The sequence below is a fragment of the Muntiacus reevesi genome, chromosome 7 (assembly GCF_963930625.1).
Source record: "Muntiacus reevesi chromosome 7, mMunRee1.1, whole genome shotgun sequence".
In the NCBI taxonomy this organism is placed as follows: Eukaryota; Metazoa; Chordata; class Mammalia; order Artiodactyla; family Cervidae; genus Muntiacus; species Muntiacus reevesi.
Genome location: NC_089255.1, coordinates 41,200,858 through 41,228,309, shown reverse-complemented (window position 1 = coordinate 41,228,309; position 27,452 = coordinate 41,200,858). Strand labels below are relative to the sequence as shown.

Below are 27,452 nucleotides of genomic sequence, written 5' to 3'. Positions count from 1 at the left end.
CCAACCTACACCCAAGGGGAGGTGATTAAATAAGGATGTGATTACCAGGAGGTGTGGATTATTAGGGGTCATCTTAGAAGTCTGTCTAGCATGGATATTAAATAATTCACAATTGTTTACTTTCAATTGTGAAAAGGATCCGAGGAAAGAAGTGCTATGATAGTGTATAACCAGGTGTATGAACAGTTCTAGAGTCAAGAAAGGCTTCATTAAAGAATGATTTGGAAAAAAAAGAAAAAAGAATGATTTTGGGGAAAAAAAAAAAAGAATGGTTTGAACTGAGTATGAGCAGGACTTGAGTAGGTAAAGAGCAGGGGAGAAGTGACCATATAAAGATCTTGAAGCCGGAGAGCATCAGGAAGTCCAGAGACACTGGATAAGACCAGTGAGATTTGACAGGGACCAGATCCTGTATGACTTTGGTCTATCCTAGTAGCTTTCCCAAGATTCACCCAATATGTGTGTGATTTAGGGAATCAATCATGTTCTATAATAAACTAAAGGGATGTGACACCCACACATGAAACAATAAGCAACCTAAGATATATGACTATAACAATTAATATTGATATAAAGTGTAAAGTTGTGGTCCACAAATATAGAATGGCATGGAATTAGCTAATTGTTTAAGGAGACAGTGTGCACTCTGAGAATTATTGTTATTTAAATCAAGAATTCATGTGATTTATTAAAAATCTCAGTTTTATTGATTATGGGGGGGGATTCATGTGATTTTAGTGAATGTTATTCCCTCTACGACGATATTCAAATGTCAAAGTTTTTTCTAGCCCGTTTTTTTTTCTTATTTTACAATGGAAAACGATGATGAAATTACTGGAACTTAAGCAAATGCATTATCAAGTTGATAAATATTTATTTGTCTGTTATATTCAGAACATTGAAGCAGACTGAGTTTATTAATGTCAAGTAATACATAGTACAAGGCTACTTGATGTAGCAGATGTAAGGGACCTATAAGTGAGATTAACAATTTCAGAAGGAAAGGGAGATTGCCGCTGGTAGAGCTGGTTTAGGAAGTCTTCCTAGAAGAAGGATATGATTTGGGATTTTAAGAATGGTTCTGTTGGCAGTGGGTGGGAGAAAGACTTTGTTCAGGAAGCACAGGAAAGGGGAGTTTTGCTTGCTGGGAGGAGTGAGTGAGTAGGTCTTAATTTCAGTGCTGGATTGATGAATGAATGCCAGATTTTGGCATAAAACATGTAGCCTTAATTACCAGTCTTTCTTATCAGTGAAGCTGTTAAGTGCCTCACAGAAGCTCTTCAGTCTATCAATGAAATAGAGCTTGAAGATGCACTGGAAAGGATCATCGATGCAGTTGAAAAGCAACCCTGTAAGTAACATTCTCTGTAACTTATATTGTTCATATAGTTCTACATCCTCAGTTATCTTAAAAAGTTTAAGGAGCAGTTGAGGACTCAGTATTGAATGTCCTGGTGGCATGAGACATACCACTGGTAGCACTTGCTGCTAAGCGGGAACCTCTAATTCTGTTGGAACCTTGGGGGATTCCCAGAGACTCTTCTACAGTTCTTCCCTTTTATGAATTTCCCTCTGATTCCTTTATAGTCACTGTCTTTTCTCTGTATGCCTATTTCTTTGTGTTACTTCAGTTCAGGTCAGTTGCTCAGTCGTGTCTGACTCTTCATGATGTTATGACATGGATGTCATGTCACTCCAGGCCTCCCTGTCCCTCCCTCTCATCTCCATTGAGTCGGTGATGCCATCTGACCATCTCATCCTCTGTTGTCCCCTTCTCATCCTGCCTTCAATCTTTCCCAGCATCAGGGTCTTTTCAAATGAATCAGCTCTTTGTATCAGGTGGCCAAAATATTGGAGTGTCAGCTCAGCTTCAACATCAGTCTTTCCAATGAACACTCAGGACTGATCTCCTTTAGGATGGACTGCTTGGATCTCCTTGCAGTCCAAGGGACTCTCAAGAGCCTTCTCCAACACCACAGTTCAAAAGCATCAATTCTTTGGCACTCAGATTACTTTATAGTCCAACTCTCACATCCATACATGACTACTGGAAAAACCATAGCCTTGACTAGACAGACCTTTGTTGGGAAAGTCATGTCTCTGCTTTTTAATATGCTGTGTAGGTTGGTCATAACTTTCCTTCCATGGTGGCTGTCCTTCTGTCCTAAAATGGCTTACGCCTCTTTTAATTTCATGGCTGCAATCACCATCCGCAGTGATTTTGGAGCCCAACAAATAAAGTCAGTCACTGTTTCTACTGTTTATCCATCTATTTGTCATGCAGTGATGGGACCAGATGCCATGATCTTAAGTGTTCTGAATGTTGAGCTTTTTTTTTTTTTGAATGTTGAGCTTTAAGCCAACTTTTTCACTTTCCTCTTTCACTTTCATCAAGAGGCTCTTTAGTTCTTCTTCACTTCCTGCCATAAGAGTGTTGTCATTGGCATATTTGAGGTTACTGATATTTCTCCTGGCAATCTTGATTCCAGCTTGTGCTTCATCCAGCCCAGCGTTTCTCATGACGTGCTCTGCATATAAGTTAAATAAGCAGGGTGACAGTATACAGCCTTGACGTACTCCTTTTCCTGTTTGGAACCAGTCTGTTGTTCCATGTCCAGTTCTAACTGTTGCTTCCTGACCTGCATATAGATTTTCAAGTTAGTTATTTTTAAATGTTTGAGGGGAAAAAAGAGTGAGTGAGAATAACTTTCCTTTCCTGCCTCAGCCTTTCTTGAGTGATCTTTTTGTTAAATAGTCAATCTTTTGCCATAAGCGTGGACCTACAAAAGAGAAATGTTCTTGTCCTAGAAAAAAATGTCCAGTTTCTAGAGCACTGAAGGAGGGAGGTGGGTGTGGCTTGCTCTCATAGGTTGTACAGATGCCGGTTTCTTCAGTTAAATGGGTGGAAACTTTCTATGATAAAGGAGAAATTGCTATGATATCTCATTTTTACTTCTAAGGGGAGAATTTTAAATATATCTTTGTTTTGAAATTTTCTTTATAGTTGAAAATTTAGAAATGGTTCATTTTAGAAAGTTAGTATACATTAATGGCACATGATGGCATTTTGCTTGAGAACATACCACAGTGGTTAAGGGCACCCAGTCTGGAAACAGGTTCTGGTTTGTGTTGCTCTCTACTCCTTCCAGTTATGTTCTTCAGCAGGTTATTTGACCTCTTGGAGTTGCGCTTTCCTCATCTGTAAGACGTGGCTTGAACATCAGTCTTATAGGACATCTATCCAGTAATGCTTGTGAAGTACTGAGCATAGTGTCACTTGTTTACTAAGGGTTTGATAAATGGTGGCAGTTATTGTTATTACTGTTACTCTCATGCCTGTTGAAACATAGCAGTTGTGGGGATTTCTCTGGTGGTCCAGTGATTAAGAATCTGCCTTCTAGTGCAGGGGATGTGGTTTCTATCGCTGATAGGGGAACTAGGATCCTGCACGCCATGGGGCAACTGCAGAAGCCTGCACACCACAACGAAGACCAATCACAGCCACAAAAAAAAAAAAAAAGGAAGAAACATAGCAGTCATGATGAAAAGTTATACTACTGTAACCATATTAACCTAGGAGCTTACAGAAGCATTTATATACCTGAATGTATATTGCTAAACAATACTTAGAAAACTGAGGCATTTGACTGTGTGTCAAGTGTATTTGAGAGAAGAAAATTAAGATATTTGAGATAAGACTTTTGTTAGTTACTGTTCTAACCTAACATGTTTTTTCCTCCTAAAACCTATGTAAATGAGAATCTTGGGGTTACTGATTACAGATTATTTTAAGGAAAAACAGCCATGTGTGGAGAGAACTAAATTGTATGCCTGTTTTTAAAATGTGACTTTGCACTTCTCTTTTCAGTGTCATCAAACATGATTGAACGATCAGTAGTGGAAGCAGCAGTCCAGGAATGCAGTCAGTCAGTAGATGAAACTATGTATGTGGACAAATTTCAATTTTTCCCTGTACAGAAGTGTTATTGAGTGCTTATTTTAAATTATTTTCTTGGGAAAATAACCAGTGGTCATCATTTGTACAGTGGTTCTTTGTGTTTCTTTTTGGTGATAGCTTACATTATAAGCCATCTTTGGGCTTCCCTGGTGGCTCAGGTGGTAAAGAATCCGCCTGCAATGCGGGAGACCTGGATTTGATCCTTGGGTTGGGAAGATCGCCTGGAGAAGGAAATGGCTACCCACTCAAGTAGTCTGGCCTGGAGAATTCCATGGACAGAGGAGCCTAGCAGGCTATAGTCCATGGGGTCGCAGAGTCACATGACTAAGTGACTTTCACTTCACTACATTATAAACCTCAATATTACATGACTCCTCTTTACTATTTTTATCTTAGGATTTGAGATTTTGATGTGTTTGTACCATGACAGACTTTTGCCACTTACCCAACTGATTTGATTTAATATTTTATATGCTACAGGTGAATTGAATTGATTATTCAGAGGTATAATTTACTTTTTATCTTAGGAAAGGGCTGAATCCTGAAGTTCAAGGACTTAACTTGGGTAACATGCTGAATGCCCCGGAGGGTGGAACCTCAGCTTTATGACTTGTTACCCTGTCTCATGCTGTTAGAGCTTAGCAATTTATATGGCAGTAATTTTTCTGGGTTTTATTCCCAAGTGAACCTCTTTCCTTTCCTCCTTTGAATGTAATACTTCTTTCCAAATTCACAGGGTTTAACTGAAACTAAAGCATCTGGGAAAAATGAAGAGAAACAGTTTTAACATTTTTTTTTCCTATTGGGGCAATGGAGATAATAGAAAGGAGTCATTACTCCTTTTGGTCAGTAGTTTTAATCTTTTTTTTTTTTGCCATACGATAGGTTTTTGTTGGTTATCTATTTAAAATATAGCAGTGTGTACATGTCTATCCCCAAATTTTAATCTTTTTCCTATTAGAACTTATTAGAGCTGCAAAAAATAGAGAAATTAAGGTATTTAAATTTTATCCTTGCCAACTCATTGCTTAAGATACTAGAGTACTTGCTCCTAAATCCTTCATTAGAAATTCAAAACAATTGTATCAAAGTATAAAGATTATAATCCTAAAACAGGTGTTCAAGTTACCCATTGTTTCTGTCAAGCTGTTCCTATGTGCTGTGCTCAGTCGCTCAGTTGTGTCTGACTCTTTGCAACTCCATGGACTGCGGCCCTCCAGGCTTCTCTGTCCATGGGGATTCTCCAAACAAGAATACTGGAGTGGGCTGCCTTGCTACTGTCAGCCAATACAAAGGTCGAGTGGGGACTGAATTATAAATGATCTTTGCAACTCCAATTGTCAGAAAGTCATTATATTATAGTAGAAGGGAGAGGCTCTCATTATTATAGATGCATAAGGAGCATTAAATAACTTGCTGAGACTGATCCACTAGAAAACCATGGAGCTGTACCTAGAATCAAGGCTTGCTTCAAGTTCACTGGTTTTCTGCTTCTCTATACTAGGTGCTACCAACAGGCAAACATGAAGTTTTTTTGACCATTTTCATTTTGGGAAATAGATATAATTTTAGGGAAGTTTTTTTTTTTAGATTGGAATATTTATGCAGCAGTGCTGAGAACAGTGCTATTTAACCTCATTCAAACATGGTTATATTAGAAGTGTCTGAAGGTAAATTATTTTGTGAATTGTCCTTCTCTAACACTATGAGTGTCAATGATATAGTCAGAATTTGGGGGGCGGTTCATTTTTCTGTTTACATCTTTTCCTGGGTCGCTTTTGCATGATATTTTGGATTAAAAAATAGTTGGAAATAAATTATACCCTTTAATAATATTTTAGCTTAAAAAAATAATATTGTAGCTTATAAAAGCAGTATATATTAGGAGAGATTGCTTTAAGATGTCACTATTTTATTATAAATGTTCTTTCCCAACAGATGACATTATTAGTTAGAAGTTGATTAAATTTTTTGTTTGTTTGAGAGTATTGGCAGTGCTTTCTTTTCTCTGAGAGGAAAATATACAGGCTAAAAACCCCATATTATTTTTGACACTACAAGAAATTGTGTACATGATCTGTGGAAAGTATATGTATATGACATAAGATTATAATGCAAGTTTTCATGTTCACTTGGAATACTTATTTTTTAGTAAATCAGGTTTGTTCTTATGGGTTGTTTTTCAGAGATCATATCTTCAATATCATAGGAGCATTTGATATCCCACGCTTTGTGTACAGTTCAGAAAGAAAAAAATTTCTTCCGTAAGTATGCCATCCATTGATGTGAAGCTAATTTCAAATGTATATTTTTTTTCAGAAGGTATATAGCTTTCATTTCTGATCCGTCTTTGTGTATTATGGTAGTCATAAGTAGACATATTCTTTTTTTTCTAGTTTATTAATGACCAACCACCCTGCACCAAATTTATTTGGGACAGCAAGAGATAAAGCAGAGCTGTTTCGTGAACGATACACAATTTTGCACCAGGTAAGTTGGAGGGGGAGAAAGAGACTGTTTCAACATAGGTTAGACTCAGGAATAATCAAAGGATGGACTTTTGTACACTAAAGTTTGTCCTTTGGTAGACTGCTGTTGAGCTCTCTCTGTTTGAGACCATATAGAGGATACAGATATGAAAAAAACACTTTAACCATCATGATGGTGGTAAAAACAGTAGCTAACATTTTTCACATGCTTTTGATCTGCCAAGCATTGTTTATTACTTTACAGATGTTGCTTATCATTTGATCATCATAATATCAACATTCAGTATGTATAAATGCTATTATCCCCATTTTATGGATGGGAAAACTGAAACATAGAGAAGTTTAGTCACTAGCCCAGAGGTTATATCTAGTAAGTAGAATGAGGATTTGAATCTAGTCAGTCTGACTTGAGCCTATCATTCGCCTCCTACACTATAGTCTATGAAGTTGAAGACATGTGCACATATAAAATAAAGAGTAGAATTTTATACATGCTTTAGAAGAAACACAAAGAGAATGCATTCCATAGAAAAATCAGAGACGGCTTCAGGGGAACAATGGCACTTGACAGGGACCTTGATTGCTCTGATCTTGTGGAAATGGGGGAAAGGTGGCGAACAGTGTGAACAAAGAGCAAAAGGTAAAGTGGACTCTGTGCAGGAAATGATGAGTACTCAGTCCTTCGTGGGGAGGGGAAGGCTCATGAAGAGGAGTAGCATGGGCTAAGTCTGTAAAATCAAGTGGCAGCTAAATCATGGATGTGCCTTGGATGCCATTCTTGGGAGTTGAACTCTGTTCTCTTGGTACAAGGAGCTTTAAAATACCACAGCGACTCATTACAGCGGATTCCTTAAACACGTCCTCTCTCAGCAGATTTTAGAATGAATTAGAGTGTGAGACAAGACTTACAGGTGTCTGTAATATTAGTCCTGGCATAAATGAGCCTGAATGAAGGCAGGCAAGGGGAGCAGAAAGAGGGGACAGTCCAGGAGCATAAAAGCCACAGTTTCATGGTGACTGATTGGACAAGAACGCAGAGAGTCAAGACTCAAAGATGATTAAGGTTTTGAGCCTGAGAGAGTACATGGGTAGCATAATGATAATAATTTAACAAATAGGAAAAGGAGAAGGGGGAAGGTGATGGCAGGTTCTATTTCAAACAGTTGAGTTCAGGTTACCAGCAGGATATCAGGTGAGATGCATGTCTGCAGGGCAAGAAAGAGATCTGGGTAGGGAGAGAGATTGAGGGGGCATCTGCCTTGAGTCACAGGTGAGGCTGAGCTCCTGAGAGATGACAGAAAAGGGAAGAGGATAAGTTTGGGGGCTAGGTTAGGGTGGTGTTATACGGCAGAAGCGCAGGGAGGTTTCAAGGAGGAGAGGGTGGTCAGCAGGAGTAAGCACTCAGCAGAACTTGAAGAGAATGGGCCCTGAAGACATCTATTCTCTCCTGCCTCCATCCTCTACACAGTGCTGCCAGATGGCTCTTCCCAAAGTTCAGCACCCATCCTGTAATGATTTTGCTCACAAGTCTTTGAAGGAAGTTTATTGCTTATCGGATTAAGTACAGATCTTCCTGTCACACATTTTTGGCCTAATCTCTACTTTTTTTCCCTCAGAAAAGTAGAGGAGCCAAAACTGAAACGTGGAATTTTTCTGTTTCTTCACTTCTGCTGTGACTTTGAGTAAACTATTCACTCTCTTGCTGCTCTTCTGTCTCATGTCTACTGTTGAAACCCTCCTCATTCTGGAAGGGCCGTCTCAGATTCCTCCTGTGTCCTGAAGCCCTCCACGATCTCCAGTTGGACGCAGTCTCTCTCTGCTTTCAATCACTGACAACTCAGTGTGTCTCCCACGTTGATTACTGGAGTGGGTCCTGCTGGGCATTCAGGGTGCGTGGCCCTGGTGTCAGACTGCACACTGCTTGTTTATTTCCTCCGCCACATTTGGCATAGCGCTTTTCACAGAGAAGATGCTCAGTAACTACCACTTTCTTTTTTCTTTCATTTAAAAATTACGTGTTAAAGCCTACGATATTATTTGGAGGTGTCATTAAACCCTCCCGAGCCTCATTAAAAGGGTTGAATTTGATGGTCTAGTGGCTAAGACTCCACACTCCCAATGCAGGGGGCGGGTTCGATCCCTGATCAGGGAACTAGATCCTACATGCCTCAACTAAGAGTTCGAATGCTGCAGCTGAAGATCCTGCATGCCTCAGTGAAGATCCAAGGTTCCCTGTGCAACAGCTAAGATGCAGCACAGCTAAATAAATAAATACATACATTTTTTAAAAGGGTTGAATTTTAGTCCATGCATATTTTTATTGCAGTTATCTTCCTGAACACAAATCTGCTTTTACCATTCTGCTTCAAAATTGTTGTTTTCAATTGTGTGTAAGACTAACTTCTTGGTTTGGCATGCAGAGTCTGTATTGTTAGGGCTTTTTTATTAGAGGTAATGGAAACTCAAACTGGCAAAAACAGACAAAGGAATTTCTTGGCTTGTGGAGAAGGTCCAGCTGTGTCAAGCACGACTGGAACCAGGTGCTCACACAATGTCATGAGGCATCTAGCTCTTCCCATCTCCCAGCAACTTTACAAAGTTCATCTTACTTTCAAACATATTCTCCCTATGGGGTGACAGAGGTGGCCACTAGTAGCCTTAGTAACTCTTAGAGAGTTCTTCTTTTTCAAAAGTTCTAGTAACTGTCACTTATTGGCACAGCTTTAGGCACTTATTCAACCCTGAACCAATCAGTGGCCAAGGGGATGGAGTACTTTGCTTTGCTAGGTCTTGGTGGTATGTCAGTGGAGGGGGAAGGGCACCCGCCCTACCTAAACTTTGGGTACCACAGTGTGGATGGGGGGCATAGTTTCCCAAATAGAGACTCCAACCAATCTCTCGCATTATCTGACTTGTGCACCTTGTGATCCAGCTGTACTAAACTTCACATCACTTCCCTAACACTCCTTGACTCAGATTCTGTGACACATCCCTTCCTCTGCCTAAAATATCTTGTCTCAGTCTCCTTCTGTTTCCTACTAGCAGAGTCTTTTTTATCATTTAGAATCTCATTAAATGGCCCCTTCTTCTCAGGGTCCTTGGTTGTATTGTGACCTATTGACACTTCTTTCTCACTGGCCCCTGCCTCTGAGGATGACAGCTTTAGTTTGTCATTTCATATCAGCCCAGGGCACATTACTGCCAGGTACAGAATAGACCTTTTTTAAAAAGCCTTAAAAGTTTTTTTTTAAATTGCATTTCTAGATATTTGTACTTTAAAGTATGTGAGTTTTCAAATTTGTTGAGAATAAATAATAGCAATGTTAATTTAAGAACAATGGTTTGTCAGGGTGCTATTTTAATGAATAGCGCTCTGTTTTAAAGGTTTGCCTCAGTAATTCATGTGAATTTTTCTTTTTCCTAGAGAACCCACAGACATGAATTATTTACTCCTCCAGTGATAGGTTCTCACCCTGATGAAAGTGGAAGCAAATTCCAGGTTAGAACGTTATCCTTATTGTTTAGGGGGTGTAAGTGTACAAGCTTAATATTTGTTGCTTAATTCTAAATTATTGAATTTTAAATGCAAATGAACCACTGATAACTGTTTCGCTAGCTGAGCTGCGTGTGGCCCCTCTTGGCAGAGTCCATGCGTTGTGTCCTGGGTGCTACGAATCTCTAACAGACTCATCTGCGTCCTTCTTTGGGGCAGGCTCTGAGACGCTGGCAGCCCCCAGGTGATCTCTCACCACCAGGACAGAACCCTAGTCCTCCTGGTCCGTCTGCTGACTTTCTGACCAGCCCTCACCATTGCCCACCCTGCCCTCACTCCCACTCTGAAATCCTGCTCTTTGCCCAGTCCGGCCATCTAGTGACCACCCACACATGTTCAGCCGAGACACGTTACGTCAGTTGGAGTGAAAACCGTGCTGAAGGCGCCAAGGAAACCACACGTACAGAATGCGTGAGAGGGCACAGACAGGCCACGGCGTCGTCTAGGGAGAGGGAGAACGTTTTCTGCCGTGCGCGCCTTCCGCTGTTCTATGTCAGGAAGCGGTTCCCAGACAGCACCGTCACCTCTGTTCCAGCCGCATACCTGGTTACTGTCAGTGCCTCAGTGGCTTTGTTCCCTGCTTCAGCACGTGGAACCCTGCTGGGGGACAGTCCTTAGCGCCTTCGGGCTAGGCCCCACGGTTTCTATGAGTTTCCACACAACTTCTGAAGAGCCCAGGCTCTGCTCAGGTTCATTCACTTCTCTACCATGTTAGATCAGAATTCATAATGATGGGCAGTCTGCTAGATACTAAAACAATAATACTAGATGTGCTTAAATTAATGTTTGATGGCAGCACCATGAGGAGAAAACATTTATAGTGTTTGACAGTTCTGCTATCAGAAAAAAATAAGTTGTGGAAATTGACATTATTTATATTTCTCTACCAATGATCATCTATGCATTTTCTCATATATATTAGGTTTCCTATAGCAACTCAGATACCTACAGCCCAGAAGCATTATTTCACCTTTCCTCTTTGCCAAAGTAACGTTAAGGCTTAGCTAAATAATTTATTGTTCTTGTTATCTTTCCAGGCTGTTTAACTTTGTATCCCTGTTGGTATGTTATTTAAATCCCCATTTATAGTCCCTGTATGGTATTCTACCTTTGCAAACTACAAATATGGTATCCTCACTTTGTTATAACTTTGTACTCCTGTGTTGCTTTATTTACTGATTGTGAATTGCAATATTTTTCCCAGTCCTTAAGTTGTCTTTTTATTCTCTCAACAGTCTTTTTGAAATACTTAAGTTCTTAATTATGTTGAGGTCTAGCTTATAAGTTTTTTTTTCATGGCTCATATTTTTAGTATTGTTTCTAAGAAATCTTTACCTATTCAAGTTTTTAGGATACATGTCTTTTCTTCACATTTATTCCCAAGTATTTCATTTTTTAAAAACTGTTTAAAATGAACATTGTATTCTTGTGTCACTTGAGGTTCAGGTTTTTAAAGAGAACTTCAATATCATATGTTAATGTGATTATTATGGGATGTTGTGATTATGTCCCTTAAGTTGTTTGGTATATTGTTGTATATATGCTATAGATATTTCTATCCATTAAGAAGAATTAAGTGTATCAAAATATAGTTAAATGCAACAATGTCTAAGATGTATTAAACTTAAAAAGCTAAGTTGAAGAATAATACAAATAATATTTCATCTTTGCAAATAAAACAAACTGTATGGGTATGTGTTTATCAATTATGTATGTGCATATTAATATATTGTTAGGATTATATGTATAGAAAAGGGTCAGAAAAGATTTCTTTAAAATAGTGCCCCAATTATTACTACCTTTAACTTTCTGGTAAAAATATAATGATCAAAATGAGACTATAAGTAATAATGACAGACTTTCAAAATACTAAATAAAGTAACAGTAGAATATAACTTTTTAAATAGCCCACTAATTTACAGGTGCTGAAGAGACTGACAAAATTCATATTCTTCTATATTTTAAAGATAAATATACTTATCATTATTCAAAATAATATGGTATGAAACTTTAGTCATTGGTAAGGGCCTGTGTTGACATGGTGTTTTTTAGGCACAATTCTTCCAAGACATCATCAGTTGCTATTTTAGCTTTTTGTAGGATAAAATTATATTTTCTAAGTTTTGATTTTCTACTGTAAAATAGGTGTAAATACTGCAATGTGCACTCAAAATTTACTTATTTTTATAAAAAAAAGATTAGTTTCTTAAAGGAACATATTTTCAGTCCTTAAGAGTTTATTTTGTTTATTTTAGCTTAAGACAATAGAAACCCTATTGGGCAGTACAAGCAAAATCGGAGATGTGATTGTTCTTGGGATGATAACCCAGTTAAAAGAGGTAAGTGAAACTTGATAAGTTTATTTTCATCCTTTATTTTCAGCCTTCAGACAGATGAAATGTCAGTTAAATTCAGCATTTTTACAGAGGGCACTGGAATGTATTCTTCATTGAAAGCAGCTACTTCAGTTACCAAGTAACTTTTTCATTTGCATTTGGTTTCCTGAGTAGACATCAGAAAAGAGTCTTAGACAAGCCACCAGTTTGCATAGCCTGAAATTAGTTCCCCAGTAATCTCTGGTTGACTTCTCAGTTTCTAAGCATTCAAAGCTGCAGACCACATCCTGCTCCCTGGGAGATGGCTTTTGGCTCTCTTAGGTGAAGGCACCTGGTGAGGTCCCTCTTGTGGCAGCCAGCAAATGTCCCTGCTGCCATCTCTTGATCAGCAGTAGTCATTGTTTGATACCTCTGAGGACTCTTGAGTCTCAATTAAGTGATGGAAAAGCCTAGACTTGGAATTACTGATTTTTTAAAAAATCCATGGTACTGTCTATTATATTCTGTTGTCAAAATTGTCAGTATCTTAATTATTTTACCATAGTATTCATTTTTACATAAATGTGGACATATTTCTTTTAATTTTTTTTAGGGAAAATTTTTTCTGGAAGACCCTACAGGAACAATACAACTGGATCTTAGTAAAGCTATATCCTTCACTTTTATTTTTTTAAAATCTGTGTTAAATGAATTGGGGAACTTAGTGTAACTTCCATATGGTGGTGTAGGAATCTAGAGAGATAATTCTAAATAGAGACAAAAATGTTTAATTCCCCCTTATTTGCTTTATCCAGACAAATCACTGAAAAAGTTTATAACATGCTAAAAATGATCTATATCTTTAGTATTACATCTTAGAATCAGATATGGGGATATTTAAACCTAACATTTTTTAATCTATAATCTATTCAGAGTTTTAAATGTGTAGCCTTTGAATGTCGGAGAAGGCAATGGCAACCCACTCCAGTACTCTTGCTTGGAAAATCCCATGGATGGAGGAGCCTGGTAGGCTACAGTCTATGGGGTCTACGAGTGGGACATGACTGAGCAACTTCACTTTCACTTTTCACTTTCACGCATTGGAGAAGGAAATGGCAACCCACTCCAGTGTTCTTGCCTGGAGAATCCCAGGGCCGGGGGAGCCTGGTGGGCTGCCGTCTATGGGGTCGCACAGAGTCGGACACGACTGGAGCGACCTAGCAGCAGCAGCAGCAGCAGTCTATGAATGTATTATTTGAAAGTCCTGTTGAGCCCAAAATGTATATTGACTTTATCACCACCTCAACCATAGAAATAGAATTATTTTCCTTAACTACTGTATACCAGTTCCATAGTGGTTTATATACAGAATCATGCTTTGTCTTAGCAGAGGGTAAGTTAGTATTTTTTTTTCCCCTGTCCTAATCATTCTACAGTAAAACCCTTTCTACATTGGTTAAAATACATTAACAGTGTAACTCAGGGGAATATTGATTATCAGAGCATACTTTTGACATTATGTAACTCTCAGACTTCTAGTGGGCACAGGGTTTCCTTCTGGGATGATGAAAATATTCTGAAATTAGTATTGATGGTTGTACAGCTTGTGAATAATAGACTAAAAGCTACTGAGGTATGCACTTTTATTTTTATTGATTTACTTATTTTTGGCTGTGCTGGGTCTTTGTTGCTATGCGTGGGCTGTCTCTAGTTGTGGCAAGTGGGGGATACTCTTTAGTTGTGAGTCATGGGCTTCTCATTGCGGTGGCTTCTGTTGCAGAGCATGGGCTGTAGGATGTGTGGGCTTCAGTAGTTGCGGCTCCCGGCTCTAGAGAGCAGGCTCAGTAGTTATGGCAAAGGAGCTTAGTTGCCCTGCAGCATGTGGGAACCTTGCCAGACCAGGGATCAAACCTGTGTTCCCTGCATTTCAAGGCAGCTTCTTAACTACTGGGCCACCAGGGAAGTCCTGAGGTATACACTATTAAAGGGTTGTATGATGTGTGTGTTTTTTTTTTTTTTTTTTTTTTGATGTGTGTGTTATATCTCAGTGAAGTTAAAAGAAAAAAGATTGCACATAGAGTCATAAAATGAGACATTTTTATGCAGATGTAGAGAATGGCCTTGTGGATACAGCGGGGAGAGGGGACCGCTTGGGAGAGCAGAATTGACATAGATACATTACCATGTGTAAAACAGATAGCTGTGAGAAGCTCCTGTGTAGCACAGGGAGCTCAGCTTGAAGCTCTGTGATGTCCTAGAGGAGGGGGAGGGAGGCTTGAGAGAGAGTGGATATATGGATACATTTAGCTGATTTACTCTGTTGTACACTTTGTTATATAATTATACTCCAATAAAAAACAAATGTTAAAAAAAAGAAACATTTTTATCTGTGTACCTTATCTATCTGTACTCTAACATGTACTGTGAAATAAGAAAGGGAAAAGTTTTACTTCTAAATCTATTACAGTTTCATGACTTTTGTTTTTTTTTTTAAATAGATCTGGGACTATCAGGAATTCTCTGGTGGTCCAGTGGTTAGCACTCCGCACATTCACTTCCCTGGCCCCAGGTTCCATCCTTGGTCAGGGAACTAAGATCTTGCAAGTCACATGGTGTGGCCAAAAATAAAAAACAAAAAAAGAACTGAGACTGTCTCTGAACCTGAAACTGTTCTGTAGTTCAGTGGGACTGGTGAATTCTGTAGTTAGTTGACCGGGGATTAAACGATGGCCTAGCATTACTGCTTTATGTGCCACAGTTTTGTCCTTTCAAACAAGAAAATTGGACAAATAAAAGTGATTTGTTACTTATCTGTTTTTCAGGTTGGTTTGAAGATCAGGTGTTTCATGTCAATGCCTTTGGATTTCCACCCACTGAACCCTCTAGTACTACTAGGTATAAAAATGTTTCACTTAAACTCTATAGAAATTTTAGAATACTGGCAGTAATAAATGTAAGATAGTGTATCACCTGTCAATTATTACAAGTCCTCAGACTTTGTGTTAGAAGGTGAAGAGCAATGGAAAATGAGAGTTAAAAGACTGAACTTTATATGAAACTGAAAACTAGTGGGTTGACTCCATACTGGTTGCAATAGCATCTTTGTATTTGGCTTTCACTGGGAAAGATTTCCAATCCATTGGTCTTATTTATCTATGGGACTGAGATAAGAGATAGGAAAACAGAAGAATATAATTCCCATGTTAATATAAAGTTCTTATTTTTGTATTTTACTGAGTAAAAGCTATAAGAGGCAGATTATATAGTTATTTAATATGTGCAAAATCATTATAATATTAGAGGGATTCCAAAAGGACCTTCTCTGAGAGGAGTGAATTCCCTGTCACTCAAGGAATTTGACAGAGGCTGAATAATGGTGTGAAAGTTGTAGCCGGTGGCCTGTGGGTTGAATGTAGTCTATAGACATTTCTTGTTTCCCCTTGGAGGTATTTAAGCATATTTTGAATTAGTGTTCAATATTTGACAATTAGGAGATTGCTGAGTTACTTTGAACAATCAGCTCTGGCAGTGCTTTGCACCTGAATTCTCACCTGGAACATCTTCAGTGATGGCTCACTTTGGGCGGGATAAATGTACGCACCCTCATTCACACCTAGTCGGCCTCAGCTGGCTGCTGCTTTGATATTTAGTATTAGCTTCCTGGAGCCTCTAGGCATCTGGGGTAATTAAAGTAGTTGCATTCTAATCCTGAGATTCCATGATGATGGTGATGATTTCAAGAAGTCTGATAATTAAGATTTTAGGTCCAGTTTGCTGTTGTAAATCAGGTGCCAAGGCCACGTTTGCTGACGGGGAGTCACTGGCAGGCAGCTTTTGCTGTGCATCTTCTTGGTGAAGTAAATCCAGGGTAAAGTGCTGGTCATGCCACAGAGAATACAAGCCCGCATCAAGCCAGTTTACTTTTAAGTGAGTGCTTTTAGTGCTAGTTTGTGGCTAGGCTTACATCATGGTAGGGTTTCTTGGGGCTATATTGAAAGCATAATTGCTGTTGTCTTGGTGTTATCGTTTCATACAGGCCTCAAAATTACTCTTCCGAATGAGAGGTATAATCAAGGAAGCTGGCCTTGAGTGTTGCCATTCGTTTCAGTTTAGCCAAGCATTCATCTTTGTAATGTCTCAAATAATCTTCTATTTAAATTGTCCCACTTTATCTAAATTAAAGTACAGATTTGCTGGGATTCCATTGCCATGTTGCTCTCTTTCACTGGTACAAGACATGTGACTTACGTTTTCTGAGCCTGATGCATTGTTAAGGTTCCTAGAATTCCTAGATCATTTCTTGGGAAAACAGCCTTCTCTTGCTCCTGTCTTTGTACCTTACATTCCATGAACCAAGGATGGAAGATGTTACTGAGGCTTTTTTAAGCTTTAATTTCTCAAGAATCAGCCTAATAGGTATTTCTGTTTGTAATGTTCTGGTTTATGTTTGGGTATATAACTGAAATCATCTGTATCATCTTATTTCATTCCTCTGATAGTTGCAAGATTATAACCTAACACTGTCACTTGTTATTGGGATGGCCTCAGGCACGTCACTTAACACTTCTAAATCTGAACTTTGCTTTCTCTTTTGTAAGATAAAGAAAAATAGAATCTACCAAGATGAGGTTTTTTTTTTTTTAATGATTTAATATTACAATCTGTCTGATACCAGTACACATTTTCCTTAAGAGAAAGGTTCAGTATTCCCTAAGGCAGTGTTTGCAGTGACTTTATAGGATATAATTACAGTGACTTAATAAGAATATACAGGTTCTATATCTAGTCACTTTTTTTGGATGCTGAAAATGAATACATACTGTACAATGCTTTGTAACCTGCTTCATCATTTAATAATATTCAGTCAACATTTTCCATTACCATGAAATTAATTACATGGTTTGTGACATTCAGCAATGTACTTTAAGCACATACTATATTGCCAGACTCTGCTAGGTGTTGGATTAGGGAGATAGACCTTACACGTCACCATTACACGTCACATTACAGTAATTTGCTGATTACAAATTTGATGAGTTCTATGAAGGAGAAGTGCAGGGTCCTCCAAGTGTGTGTAGTGGGGAAGTCTGACCTCTGTTGGGATCCTCAAGGGGCAGTTCTCTGGGACAGAATTCAACATTTAAACTGAGGACTGTAGAACGGCGGCCGGTGAAGGGTAGGTGGCAAGAGCAGTGGAGGCTGGGAGTGCAGAAGATCACTCCAGTTTCCGTTTGGCACAAGCTTTAGTGTTCCTTGCAGATTTTCACAGTTCTGGGATATAGATAAGTCTTTGTAGACATCCTTAAATTCTTAGAACAGATATCTAGAAGTGAAATTGCTTAGTCAAATGGCTAGCACTTTTTTTGAGACTTTTATTAGTTATTATTCAAATTGAGTACCTATGTCTCCTACTTTCAACTGTATAAGGAAATTATGATTTATTTTAATATTTGCTTTAGTAAGTTTTAAAAGGTCCAGATATAGTTTACTTATCTTACTTTGTTTACTGCCTCAATGTTGCTTCCTTTCTCATTTTAGAATGTTTAAATAAACTTGTTTGCTTTTTAAGTGATACAGATAATACATTTTCATGGTACAATTTACATTGATGGGAAAATAACCTCATTAGATAGACAGAAGCTTAATTTGTAGAATTAGCAGAAAAATATCTTCAATAGAATATAGGATAGAAGGTAATAATTGTGTTATAATTACCTAGGGCATACTATGGAAATATTAATTTTTTCGGAGGGCCTTCTAATACATCTGTGAAGACTTCTGCAAAACTAAAACAACTAGAGGATGAGAATAAAGATGCCATGTTTGTGTTTATATCTGATGTTTGGTTGGACCAAGTAGACGTATTGGAAAAACTTCACATCATGTTTTCTGGTAGGTGTCATTTTTTTCTATTCTTTTTTATGAGAGCTCATGTCTTAAAATGAAATTCTTTTAAAAAAAATGTATCTTTTTGAGTAGTCTATTTTTGTTAAAAAAGTTGATTCAGCCATAAAATATTTTAAATGAGTTCATCTTAAAGAGTTACATTTTTACATTTGAAAAATAACTGTATGTGTGTGTTCATGATAAATACGAATTAGTCCTAAAACAGTACAAGAGTGGATAACAGCTTAGGCTTTGGAGTTTGACAGAACTGGGTTTAAACTGCAGCCTAATACTTTGGGGAGGTTACTTAATCTCTTTCTCAGTTTAGAGGGATGTTGTGAGGACTAATCAAGCCTTTGCAGGGCCTGGCACAAAATAAGTGCTCAATAAATGGGCACTATTATTACTATTTTTTATAATAAGTTGTTACTAAAATAAGGTATTGCTTTTAGACAGTAAGGTTTTATTATTACAAACTCATGGCTAAAAAAAAAAAGCTCATGGCTAAAAGATTTTAATATGATTTCTAGACCAGAAAAGTGATGTTCATTTATTCTTTTATTTTTAGGTTACTCACCAGCACCTCCAACCTGCTTTATTCTGTGTGGTAATTTTTCATCTGCACCATATGGAAAAAATCAAGTTCAAGCTTTGAAAGGTATTGAGGATCTATTTAATAAGTGTTCCTACATTTATATAAATTAAGTTGATAAGAAATAATCTATATTAATTTAAATTTATTCATAATATGTAGAGTTCTATCTGATCAAATAAAATTTGATTTATGTATATCATATGCAAATTAAATTCAATATCCCTTTAAAATTTTAGATTCCCTAAAAACTTTGGCAGATATAATATGTGAATACCCAAATATTCATCAAAGGTAATGATTTCTATTGCTATATTTTTTCATTTAAAGGGTTATTTGAGAAACAAAAATAAATCCTAATTTAAGAAGTGAGTGGAAGAAAAAGTTGAGAAAATTAGTATAGCTGGAAGATAAAATTATCCTTCTGTCACAGTAATATATGTTACATTCTAGTAGAGATTTATATCGAAAAGGATTAAATGGAAGAGTAATAATTTCAACCATAATCCAAATTTCTTGGTGACATTATTACTCTAAGGGTCTAGAACTATACTCTTCAATATGATAGTCGCTGGCCGCGTGGATCTCTTTAAATTTAAAGCTATATCATTTAAAGGAATTCCCTGGTGGTCCAGTGGTTAGGACTCTGTGGTTTCACTGAGGAGGGGTCCAGATTTGATCCCTGGTCAGGGAACTAAAAGAACCCTATATACCTGGCAGTGCAGCCTAAAATTAAAAAACTAAAAAAAAAATTCAGTCATACTAGCCACAGTTCAGGTACTCAGTAATTAGGCAGTACAGATATAGAACATTTCCATCATTGCAAAAAAGATCTATTGGATGATATTGGTCTAGAGAATTTTATTATTTCATTTATTAAAATGTATGAAATTTAATTTAAAAATTTTATAATTTAATTAAAGGCAATAACTTGGTTTTAGACTATTGGGTAGTGGTATAATAATATTTTTAGAATGAATTATGTTGCATTTTGCTACAGTAGTCGTTTTGTGTTTGTACCTGGCCCAGAGGATCCTGGATTTGGTTCCATCTTACCAAGGTAAGTTTTATTCAGATATTTGCAATAGTAAAGAAAACTCTGTAAACTAAAAAATATATACTGTATCACCTTAATTGTATTTATAGGCCACCATTTGCTGAAAGCATCACTAATGAATTCAGGCAAAGAGTACCATTTTCAGTTTTTACTACTAATCCTTGCAGGTAAATATTAATATTTTATATCGTGTTTTTTCTTACCTTTCATTTAAAAATTAACCTATTTCTTAGAATTTGTCTCTAGATTTTGATTGTCATGGAGTAAAAAGAAAATTTCTCTTTATTTTAGGTTTCTCAAAACTTTAACAATACTTTAACTATATTTAAATAATTCACTAACATTGAATTTAGAAACTTAATGGATGGAGATTTTAAAATAGATATTCTGATTATACATCCTTTAAGAAAAGTTACAATGGAAGGATGGAAGGATTACGCATTTACTGTATGTGCCACGGTGACCATAGGTTCTTACGGAGGGAATGCTTTCAGTCTTTGGTTCCCTCTCTTTCCTACCTACATTCACTCCTTCAGTGACTTTATCCAGTCCATAAGCTTTAAATATCCTCTATGTATTGACAAGTCCCACGTTGATATCTCCACCTCAAACCTCCTCTCTGACTCCAGACGCACAATTCAGTTGCCTACGCATCATCTCCCTGTGGATGTCTAATAAACAACTTCAAACCGAACTGCTAATCTTCTTCCCCCATCAGCCCCACCCTGTCCTGTAGCTTTCCTCACTGTAGTTCACGACACCTTTATCCTTCCATTCATTCAGGCCAACCTTCGGGGTTTCTCCTCACATGCAGGCTTTTAGAAAGTCCTTCAAAAATGTGACGGAGGACTTTAAACATTTATATCCAGTATCTGGCCATCTCTCTATACCTCCCCCTCTATGACCCTCTACCATCTTCTCTAGCCTTGACTACTGAAATAGCCTCCTCACTGGTCTCTAGCTTCTACTCCTGCTCCTCCGTAGCCTGCCCTCAACCATGTCAGCGTGATCCTTTAAACCAGAAGGCAAAGCACACTGCCCTTACAGATTCAGAAAGACGGACCCATCGTTTATTTGGTAACAGACCATATCCTATGCAATGGTGGTCATGGCCCTGCGAGACCTGGCCCCGTTTGCTCTGTGATTTCTTCTCCTCTTTTAGCCCAGCCACTCCAGCCCCCTTTTGTTCTTCAGATGTGCCAGGCATGGTTCATCCTAGGGCCTCTGCTCTGCATGTTCCCTCTGCCTGCCTCTGCATGTCTGCATGACTTTCACTTCCTTCAACTCTGTGCTCAGATCAAACTTCATTATGAGTCCCACCTGTTCCGGTCCTCCTATTAAATACTCCAGCCTTTGACCTTCCCTTCCTGCACATGATCCCTGTTAATCTTTTTCTTTTTGCCATACACTTAATCATCTCTCAACATACTGTTAGTTTTCATATCTGTCTCTGAACGCCCACCCCCAGTAGAATGAACTGCACTGGGGTTGGGGTCTTTTTGTTTTGTTCACTCATCCCTAGAGTAATGCTAGACACATATTGAGAGCTCAATAAATTACTGTCAAATGCATGGATGAATAGATTATGGTTGAATTTGAAGTGGGAATGTATTATAAAATATCTTGCCTTTAAAATTACATTATATTTTTTTCAGAGGAAGTCACATTCAACTACCATTTTCATTTCAGAATTCAGTACTGTACACAAGAAATTATTGTCTTTCGTGAAGACTTAGTGAATAAAATGTGCAGAAACTGCGTCCGTTTTCCCAGTAGCAATTTGGATATTCCTAATCATGTAAGTTAAACATCTTCTTTATTAAGATATCTTACATGTGACTTTATATAAAATTTTAAATCACTTAATCAGTTGCCCTTTTGTTTTTTGTTTATAGTTCAAAATAATTTCAACACACTTTTGTCAGTAAGGTAATTTTGGTTCCTTAAATCAGTGTTTCTCAGTTTTCTTATTGAGGTATCCCCTAATAGACAGAAGAAAGCCCAGAACAAGCAGGAAGTTTCTTTGGAGCTTCCCATTTTGCCTTTAGAACTCACAAATATTACATTGTACTTTTACATATATTTAAAGAAAATGTGTTTTTAATCATGTTTATTAAATATTTCCTATGATATGCCCACATTAGGAAGATGTGGTGTTTATCAAGATTCCCTGACATACAGCTTTCAATCACTGGTTACATGTATCCTCATTTGGAAGTATGGAAATAGATCATACACAGCATTTTTAGTATGTATTTTATAACCTTTAATGTGTATTTAGGTCAAGTATATATTCTTGGCATTACCCAAGCTGTGGAATTATTTTTAAATGAACAGAATTAGGAAATGAGTTTATTGTACAGCTAAAAATATAACTGCTCCAAAATGACTCTTAACTCATTAATTTCTCCTAAAATACAGGATAATTTCATATCAGTGTTCCCAAAGCTCTGGAATTCAGTTTTCCCAAATGTTTCTCAAATTTTCTGTCTCTTTGGTAATCAGTATTTAATTTGAAATCCTCTGTTGCTCTTTTAGCTTTTACAATGCACTGAAGTTTGTTTTGTGTTGTTCTTTTGTAGTTTGTAAAGACTGTCTTATCCCAAGGACACCTGACTCCTCTCCCTCTTTATGTCTGCCCAGTGTATTGGGCGTATGACTATGCTCTGAGGGTGTACCCTGTGCCTGACCTGCTTGTCATCGCAGACAAATATGATCCTTTTACTTTGACCAATACCGAATGCCTCTGCATAAACCCTGTAAGAATGTAGTTAACATTATGTATCATAATTTGTCAAGATTAGAGTGTTACTTCTTTATGTTTAATCAGTTACTGTTGGAGTAAAAACATACTATCAATGAAATAACGGAATTAATTTGGTATAAAGAGAAAGTTCTTAAATTTTCAAAAGAACATGTGACTATAAAGTAATGTGACTTAGTCTTAGAAAAAAAAAGGCACCATTATAAATCCAAATAAGTATTTTCCCCTTCAAAGTAACTTGCCTTGGGATTCCTTTCTGGAAATTACTTTCAGAGCATGTATCCTGTTCTCTGTACACATATTAATGGTACTTGTTCATTGAGGGTGATTTTTTTTTTTTTTTTTTTTAGAAATTGTCCAGGTCTCCAAAATCTAAGCCTGATGAATGTTGAAATTCTTACTGGGACACACTTTAATATTTCATTTTTATGCAGAACCTTGAAATGCTTCAGAATCCTGAAGTTGCTTCTGAATTTCTGTAAAAATATAATTGACTTTTTTAACTTGGGGCTTAAATGCTGCATAAATGTTGCTGTTTATATCAAGTATCATCACTAGTGATTTTTAATATGTATGTTTCCTTGATTCTTATGAATTTTAGACTTTAATTTTTTGGTTCTTTTTTGTTTTAATCTAGGTCACTTTTAGAAACATCATCCTTACTGCTTTTCTTACACATTTATTGTGTCCAGCTTCCTCAACCACAGAACTATCGACATTTTGAATCAGATAATTCTGTTTTGGGGCACTGTCCTGTTCATTTCAGGGTGTTTAGTAGCATCCCTGACTTCCACCCATTAGATGCCAGTAGCAGCCCCCAGTTTTAACAATCGACAGTGTCCTCAGGTATTTGCCAAATGTCTCTAGGGGACAGAACTGACCCTGGTTGGGAACTACTGCTATAAGGATGCGCACAATTGATTTGGTTTCATTGTTTTTGTAATGTGTGGCCTAATTTTTACAGAATCTTTATTCATATTTCAATATTCTTGTCATAATGAGGCTATTTCCTTATTTAAACTGAGCTCTTTGGGTGTTCACATAGTTAATGCTGTATTTGAAAACACTTTATTTCTGAATTTTTCATCTTGTAAATGAGTAAACCACCATTTCCTACACCATCATTTTATCTTTTTTTTAATCTTATTTATACCTTTGTGGACAAGTTCAAAACTTAAAAAAAATTTTTTTTAACTTTCTTTAAATAATTTTATTTATTTTTGGCTGCTCTGGTTCTTTGGTGCTGCATGGGGGCTGTCTCTAGTTTGGCGAATGGGGACTATGCTCCAGTTGCAGTGCATGGACTTCTCATTGCAGGGGCTCCTCTTGTTGCTGAGCACGGGCTCCAGGGTGAGTGGGCTTCAGCAGCTGCGGCGACTAGGCTCTCGAGCACAGGCTCAGTAGTTGTGGTACATGGGCTTAGTCCCCTGCAGCATGTGGGATCTTCCAGGAGCAAGGACCGAACCCACGTCTCCTGCATTAGCAGGCGATTCTCAACCACTGGACCACCAGAGAAGTCCCCAGAACTTGGTTTTGACATTGTTTCATCCTTTCCTGATACTTATTCACATTAATGAAGGTCTGCAATAGGCCACGTATTGAGCTAGTGCCAGGGACACAAAGACTGAAAAGACAAGAGTCTGCTTTATTTAGAGTTTAGTAATGGACAGTTGTATATGTGACCCTGCTCTATTGCTTTGAGGGGACCATGGTGGGGCATCAATCCCAGATTTTCACTGGGGAGAGGGGCAGGAAAGATTTCTCGAACATGATGTCTGAGTGTCTTATATTCTTACTAAGCATCATTCAGTACTATTTATTTCTTATACTAAGTAGACCCACTCCTAAGCATTTCTGGCCACATTTTTTAGCCTGACTGTTCTGGTCTTTACTTTTTCCTTCTAGTGGAGATACTTTATAGTAATATTTTTGCTCTACAAAGAGCATGCAGAGATTTGTCTCATTACTTTATAGTCACATCTTGTACCTTCATCTTTAAGCCACAAGCAAGGAATTTGATTTTAAAAATAGGGGTTTTTTTTCCAAAAGTTGAGTATTCACTGATGGGCATTTTTCTCTCCAAAGGGCTCTTTTCCAAGAAGTGGCTTTTCATTCAAAGTTTTTTATCCTTCCAATAAGATAGTAGAAGATAGGTAAGTGTGCCTTCATAAACAGCTGTCTCTTGGCATAATACTGCTAAAAATCAGATGTTCTGAAGGTGTGCCGAGGTTTTTAAAAATGACTGCAGTAGCTCACTGGCAATGTTCTAGGCTGAACTTACTGTGTTCATGCTGTGTGACGCAGAATTGTATGTACTTGATGGCACACTTGTATGAAATAGACCAAGAACTGTTTTCTGCGGGAAATCTCAGATTGGCTGCGGGGCTGGGCTAGTTCTTTTACAGGCTGACTTGTGATGAGGTCATTATTCCGAAAGGGCAGGCTTGCCTTCCACATGTGAAAGTCCCTCAATCGTGTCTGACTCTTTGAGACCCCGTGGACTATACAGTCCATGGAATTCTCCAGGCCAGAATACTTGGCGGGGGGCAGGAGGGGGGTAGCCTTTCCCTTCTCCAGGGGATCTTCCAAACCCAGGGGTCAATCCCAGGTCTCCTGTATTGCAGTCGGATTCTTTACCAGCTGAGCCACTCAAAACCCAGGTAATCTGCCTTAAATTGGCAGGAAAGAATTGTTGGTGTCGGGAGGTCCTGAGGAAAAAAGAAGAATTACCTGGTGGGTAGTAGTTTTCAGGGGGTGTCCTATAGACCACATGCATGAGAATCCTCTGAGGTCCACGTTAAAAGTGTTAAATTACAAGATCCCACCCCAGTGTTATTAAATGTCTCTCCCGTTGTAGCACCCAGAAATGTGCATTTTTAACAGTTTCCCTTAGATGCAGGCATCCTAACATGTGATTTCTCCATTAATTGTATTTTGTTTCCCACCAGTTAAGAACAGTAACCAAATACCTCCAGGTTCTCGTTAGAGAATATAATCTTGACACTCAACCTTTTTTTACTTTTTGTAATTAACAAATTTATTTAAATAAAAGCACAAATACATGATAAAAATTTCAAACAATGCTTAAAAGTATAAAATAGAGAAAGAAAACATACCTCTACTTCCTAATCCTGAAATCATGATTAATAGTTTCTTATATATATTTCTTGAAAAAAATTGTTTGCATTATTTTTGCTGCTCAGTATTCACGGAGGATTAAAGTCTATTCATTTTGGGACATACTAAATTTTATTATTGGATTCACTCATTTGACATGTATTTGATTCTTACTGTATTCCAGGCACTGCTTAGTTTTTGGAGTATAACCAGGCAGATACTCATAAAAGTCACTGATATTCTAGCCTCTGTTCCATAAACTGAACATGTGTTTGACTTTAGTTAACAATGAATCCTTAAAGAAATTTTTTTTTTAATCTGGAATGCCTTTAGGTAAGGGCAAACACTCTTACCCTGTCTTAACCACTTCCTATTATTGACAGTGATTTTGTGACCCCAGGATTAAGCTACCTCTGAAGCATATTTTTTTCCATCTTTCAAAACAATCTTTGGCTGCACCATGCCAGATTTCAGGATCTTAGCTCCCAAACCAGAGATCAAACCCATAACCTCGTCAGTGAACGTGCAGAGTCCTAACCACTGGACCACCAGGGAATTCCATTTTGTCCACCTTTAGATTGACTTTTACTGAACTGAGTTTTGTTGTAAATTAACAGACATATGAAACTTATTCTGCTATGAAAACCAATAGTGAGCACTTTCAACAGGTGTCAGAACAGAAGAAATTTGTGCCTGTCCCAAGCAACTGTTCATTTCCATCTTGGGAAAACTGTAAATCTGATAGACTCCCTTTGCTTTAGCTGCCAGGAGCACAGCCAAATGTGTGGCCCACCTCTACAGCAGAAGGAATTACTAGCATAAATGTTGGCTGTGGCTCTGGCCTCATCTTTTTTGATCTGTATTTTTCTCTTACCTGAATTTCCTTCTTTCCCTAACTTTTATCCTTTTATTATATCTATCTTAGCAAACCATTTAATATTCTAGAGATAGAAAAACCACAATAGGTTTAACTGATTTATTAATCATGATGGCACAGGACACCAGTTAAATTTCTTATAACGTTTCCTGAATGACATGCAGAATTGTTTAGTGTTTTAAGTACTGTATACAGACTTCTATGACAGTTTTTAACATGCTGAATGAGAAGTCACTTATGTGCCTGTCCCTTTTAAAGTTTCTAGCACAGGCCTTGACTTGCAATTGATATTGACTATTTTTTTTTTTTTTTTTAGTGAAATTACATGTGTTTAACCTGCCATCTTTTCCCAGGGATCCACACTTGTATCTGTTTTTTTTTTTTTTTAATTAGTTGGAGGCTAATTACTTCACAACATTTCAGTGGGTTTTGTCATACATTGACATGAATCAGCCATGGAGTTACATGTATTCCCTGATATTGACTATTGTTGACATAGTTGGTCCATTTATCATCTGTGGAGTCAGATACTAAAACCCTTGACCTAATTTCCAAACTATAATTTAGTAGTGATAATTTGAGGAGTTTTTTCAGTGCTAGATCAAACAAGTTGATGTATGCTTTTTCCTTTGTTTTGAGAGAAAAAATTTTTATGATACAGTGAAATAATTTTGTGAAATAACTAATTTAGTGAAATAACTTATATTTATACATAATACTTAGTTTCTCCTAAAAATAATTTTTTCTTAGAATATTTGTGAAATCATATTTTAGAGTTAACACAGAAATGTAGCCAAAGTGGACTGAGGTTAACCCTGTTTCAACATGTGCTTTCAAATGTAGT

The 27,452-nt window shown here is 37.5% G+C and overlaps 1 protein-coding gene across 4 annotated transcripts in view; it reads left to right on the top strand.

Moving 5' to 3' along the window:
• POLE2 (DNA polymerase epsilon 2, accessory subunit) overlaps nucleotides 1–27,452 on the top strand; it is a 29,855-nt gene that overhangs the window by 1,599 nt on the left and 804 nt on the right. Inside the window, exons 2-18 of one of the 4 annotated variants that reach the window (XM_065941660.1) lie at nucleotides 1,251–1,351; nucleotides 3,869–3,944; nucleotides 6,145–6,222; nucleotides 6,355–6,448; nucleotides 9,872–9,946; nucleotides 12,256–12,339; nucleotides 12,929–12,985; nucleotides 13,660–13,708; nucleotides 15,138–15,210; nucleotides 18,035–18,207; nucleotides 18,770–18,859; nucleotides 19,033–19,087; nucleotides 19,797–19,853; nucleotides 19,940–20,017; nucleotides 21,540–21,648; nucleotides 22,433–22,609; nucleotides 24,700–24,767. In XM_065941660.1, coding sequence (XP_065797732.1) covers nucleotides 1,251–1,351; nucleotides 3,869–3,944; nucleotides 6,145–6,222; nucleotides 6,355–6,448; nucleotides 9,872–9,946; nucleotides 12,256–12,339; nucleotides 12,929–12,985; nucleotides 13,660–13,708; nucleotides 15,138–15,210; nucleotides 18,035–18,207; nucleotides 18,770–18,859; nucleotides 19,033–19,087; nucleotides 19,797–19,853; nucleotides 19,940–20,017; nucleotides 21,540–21,648; nucleotides 22,433–22,609; nucleotides 24,700–24,767 — 1,494 coding nt within the window. Of the gene's footprint in view, nucleotides 1–1,237; nucleotides 1,352–3,868; nucleotides 3,945–6,144; nucleotides 6,223–6,354; nucleotides 6,449–9,871; nucleotides 9,947–12,255; nucleotides 12,340–12,928; nucleotides 12,986–13,659; nucleotides 13,709–15,137; nucleotides 15,211–18,034; nucleotides 18,208–18,769; nucleotides 18,860–19,032; nucleotides 19,088–19,793; nucleotides 19,854–19,939; nucleotides 20,018–21,539; nucleotides 21,649–22,432; nucleotides 22,610–24,699; nucleotides 24,768–27,452 lie in introns of all 4 variants that reach the window. The other 3 variants (XM_065941659.1, XM_065941661.1, XM_065941662.1) reach the window with 3 other exon arrangements.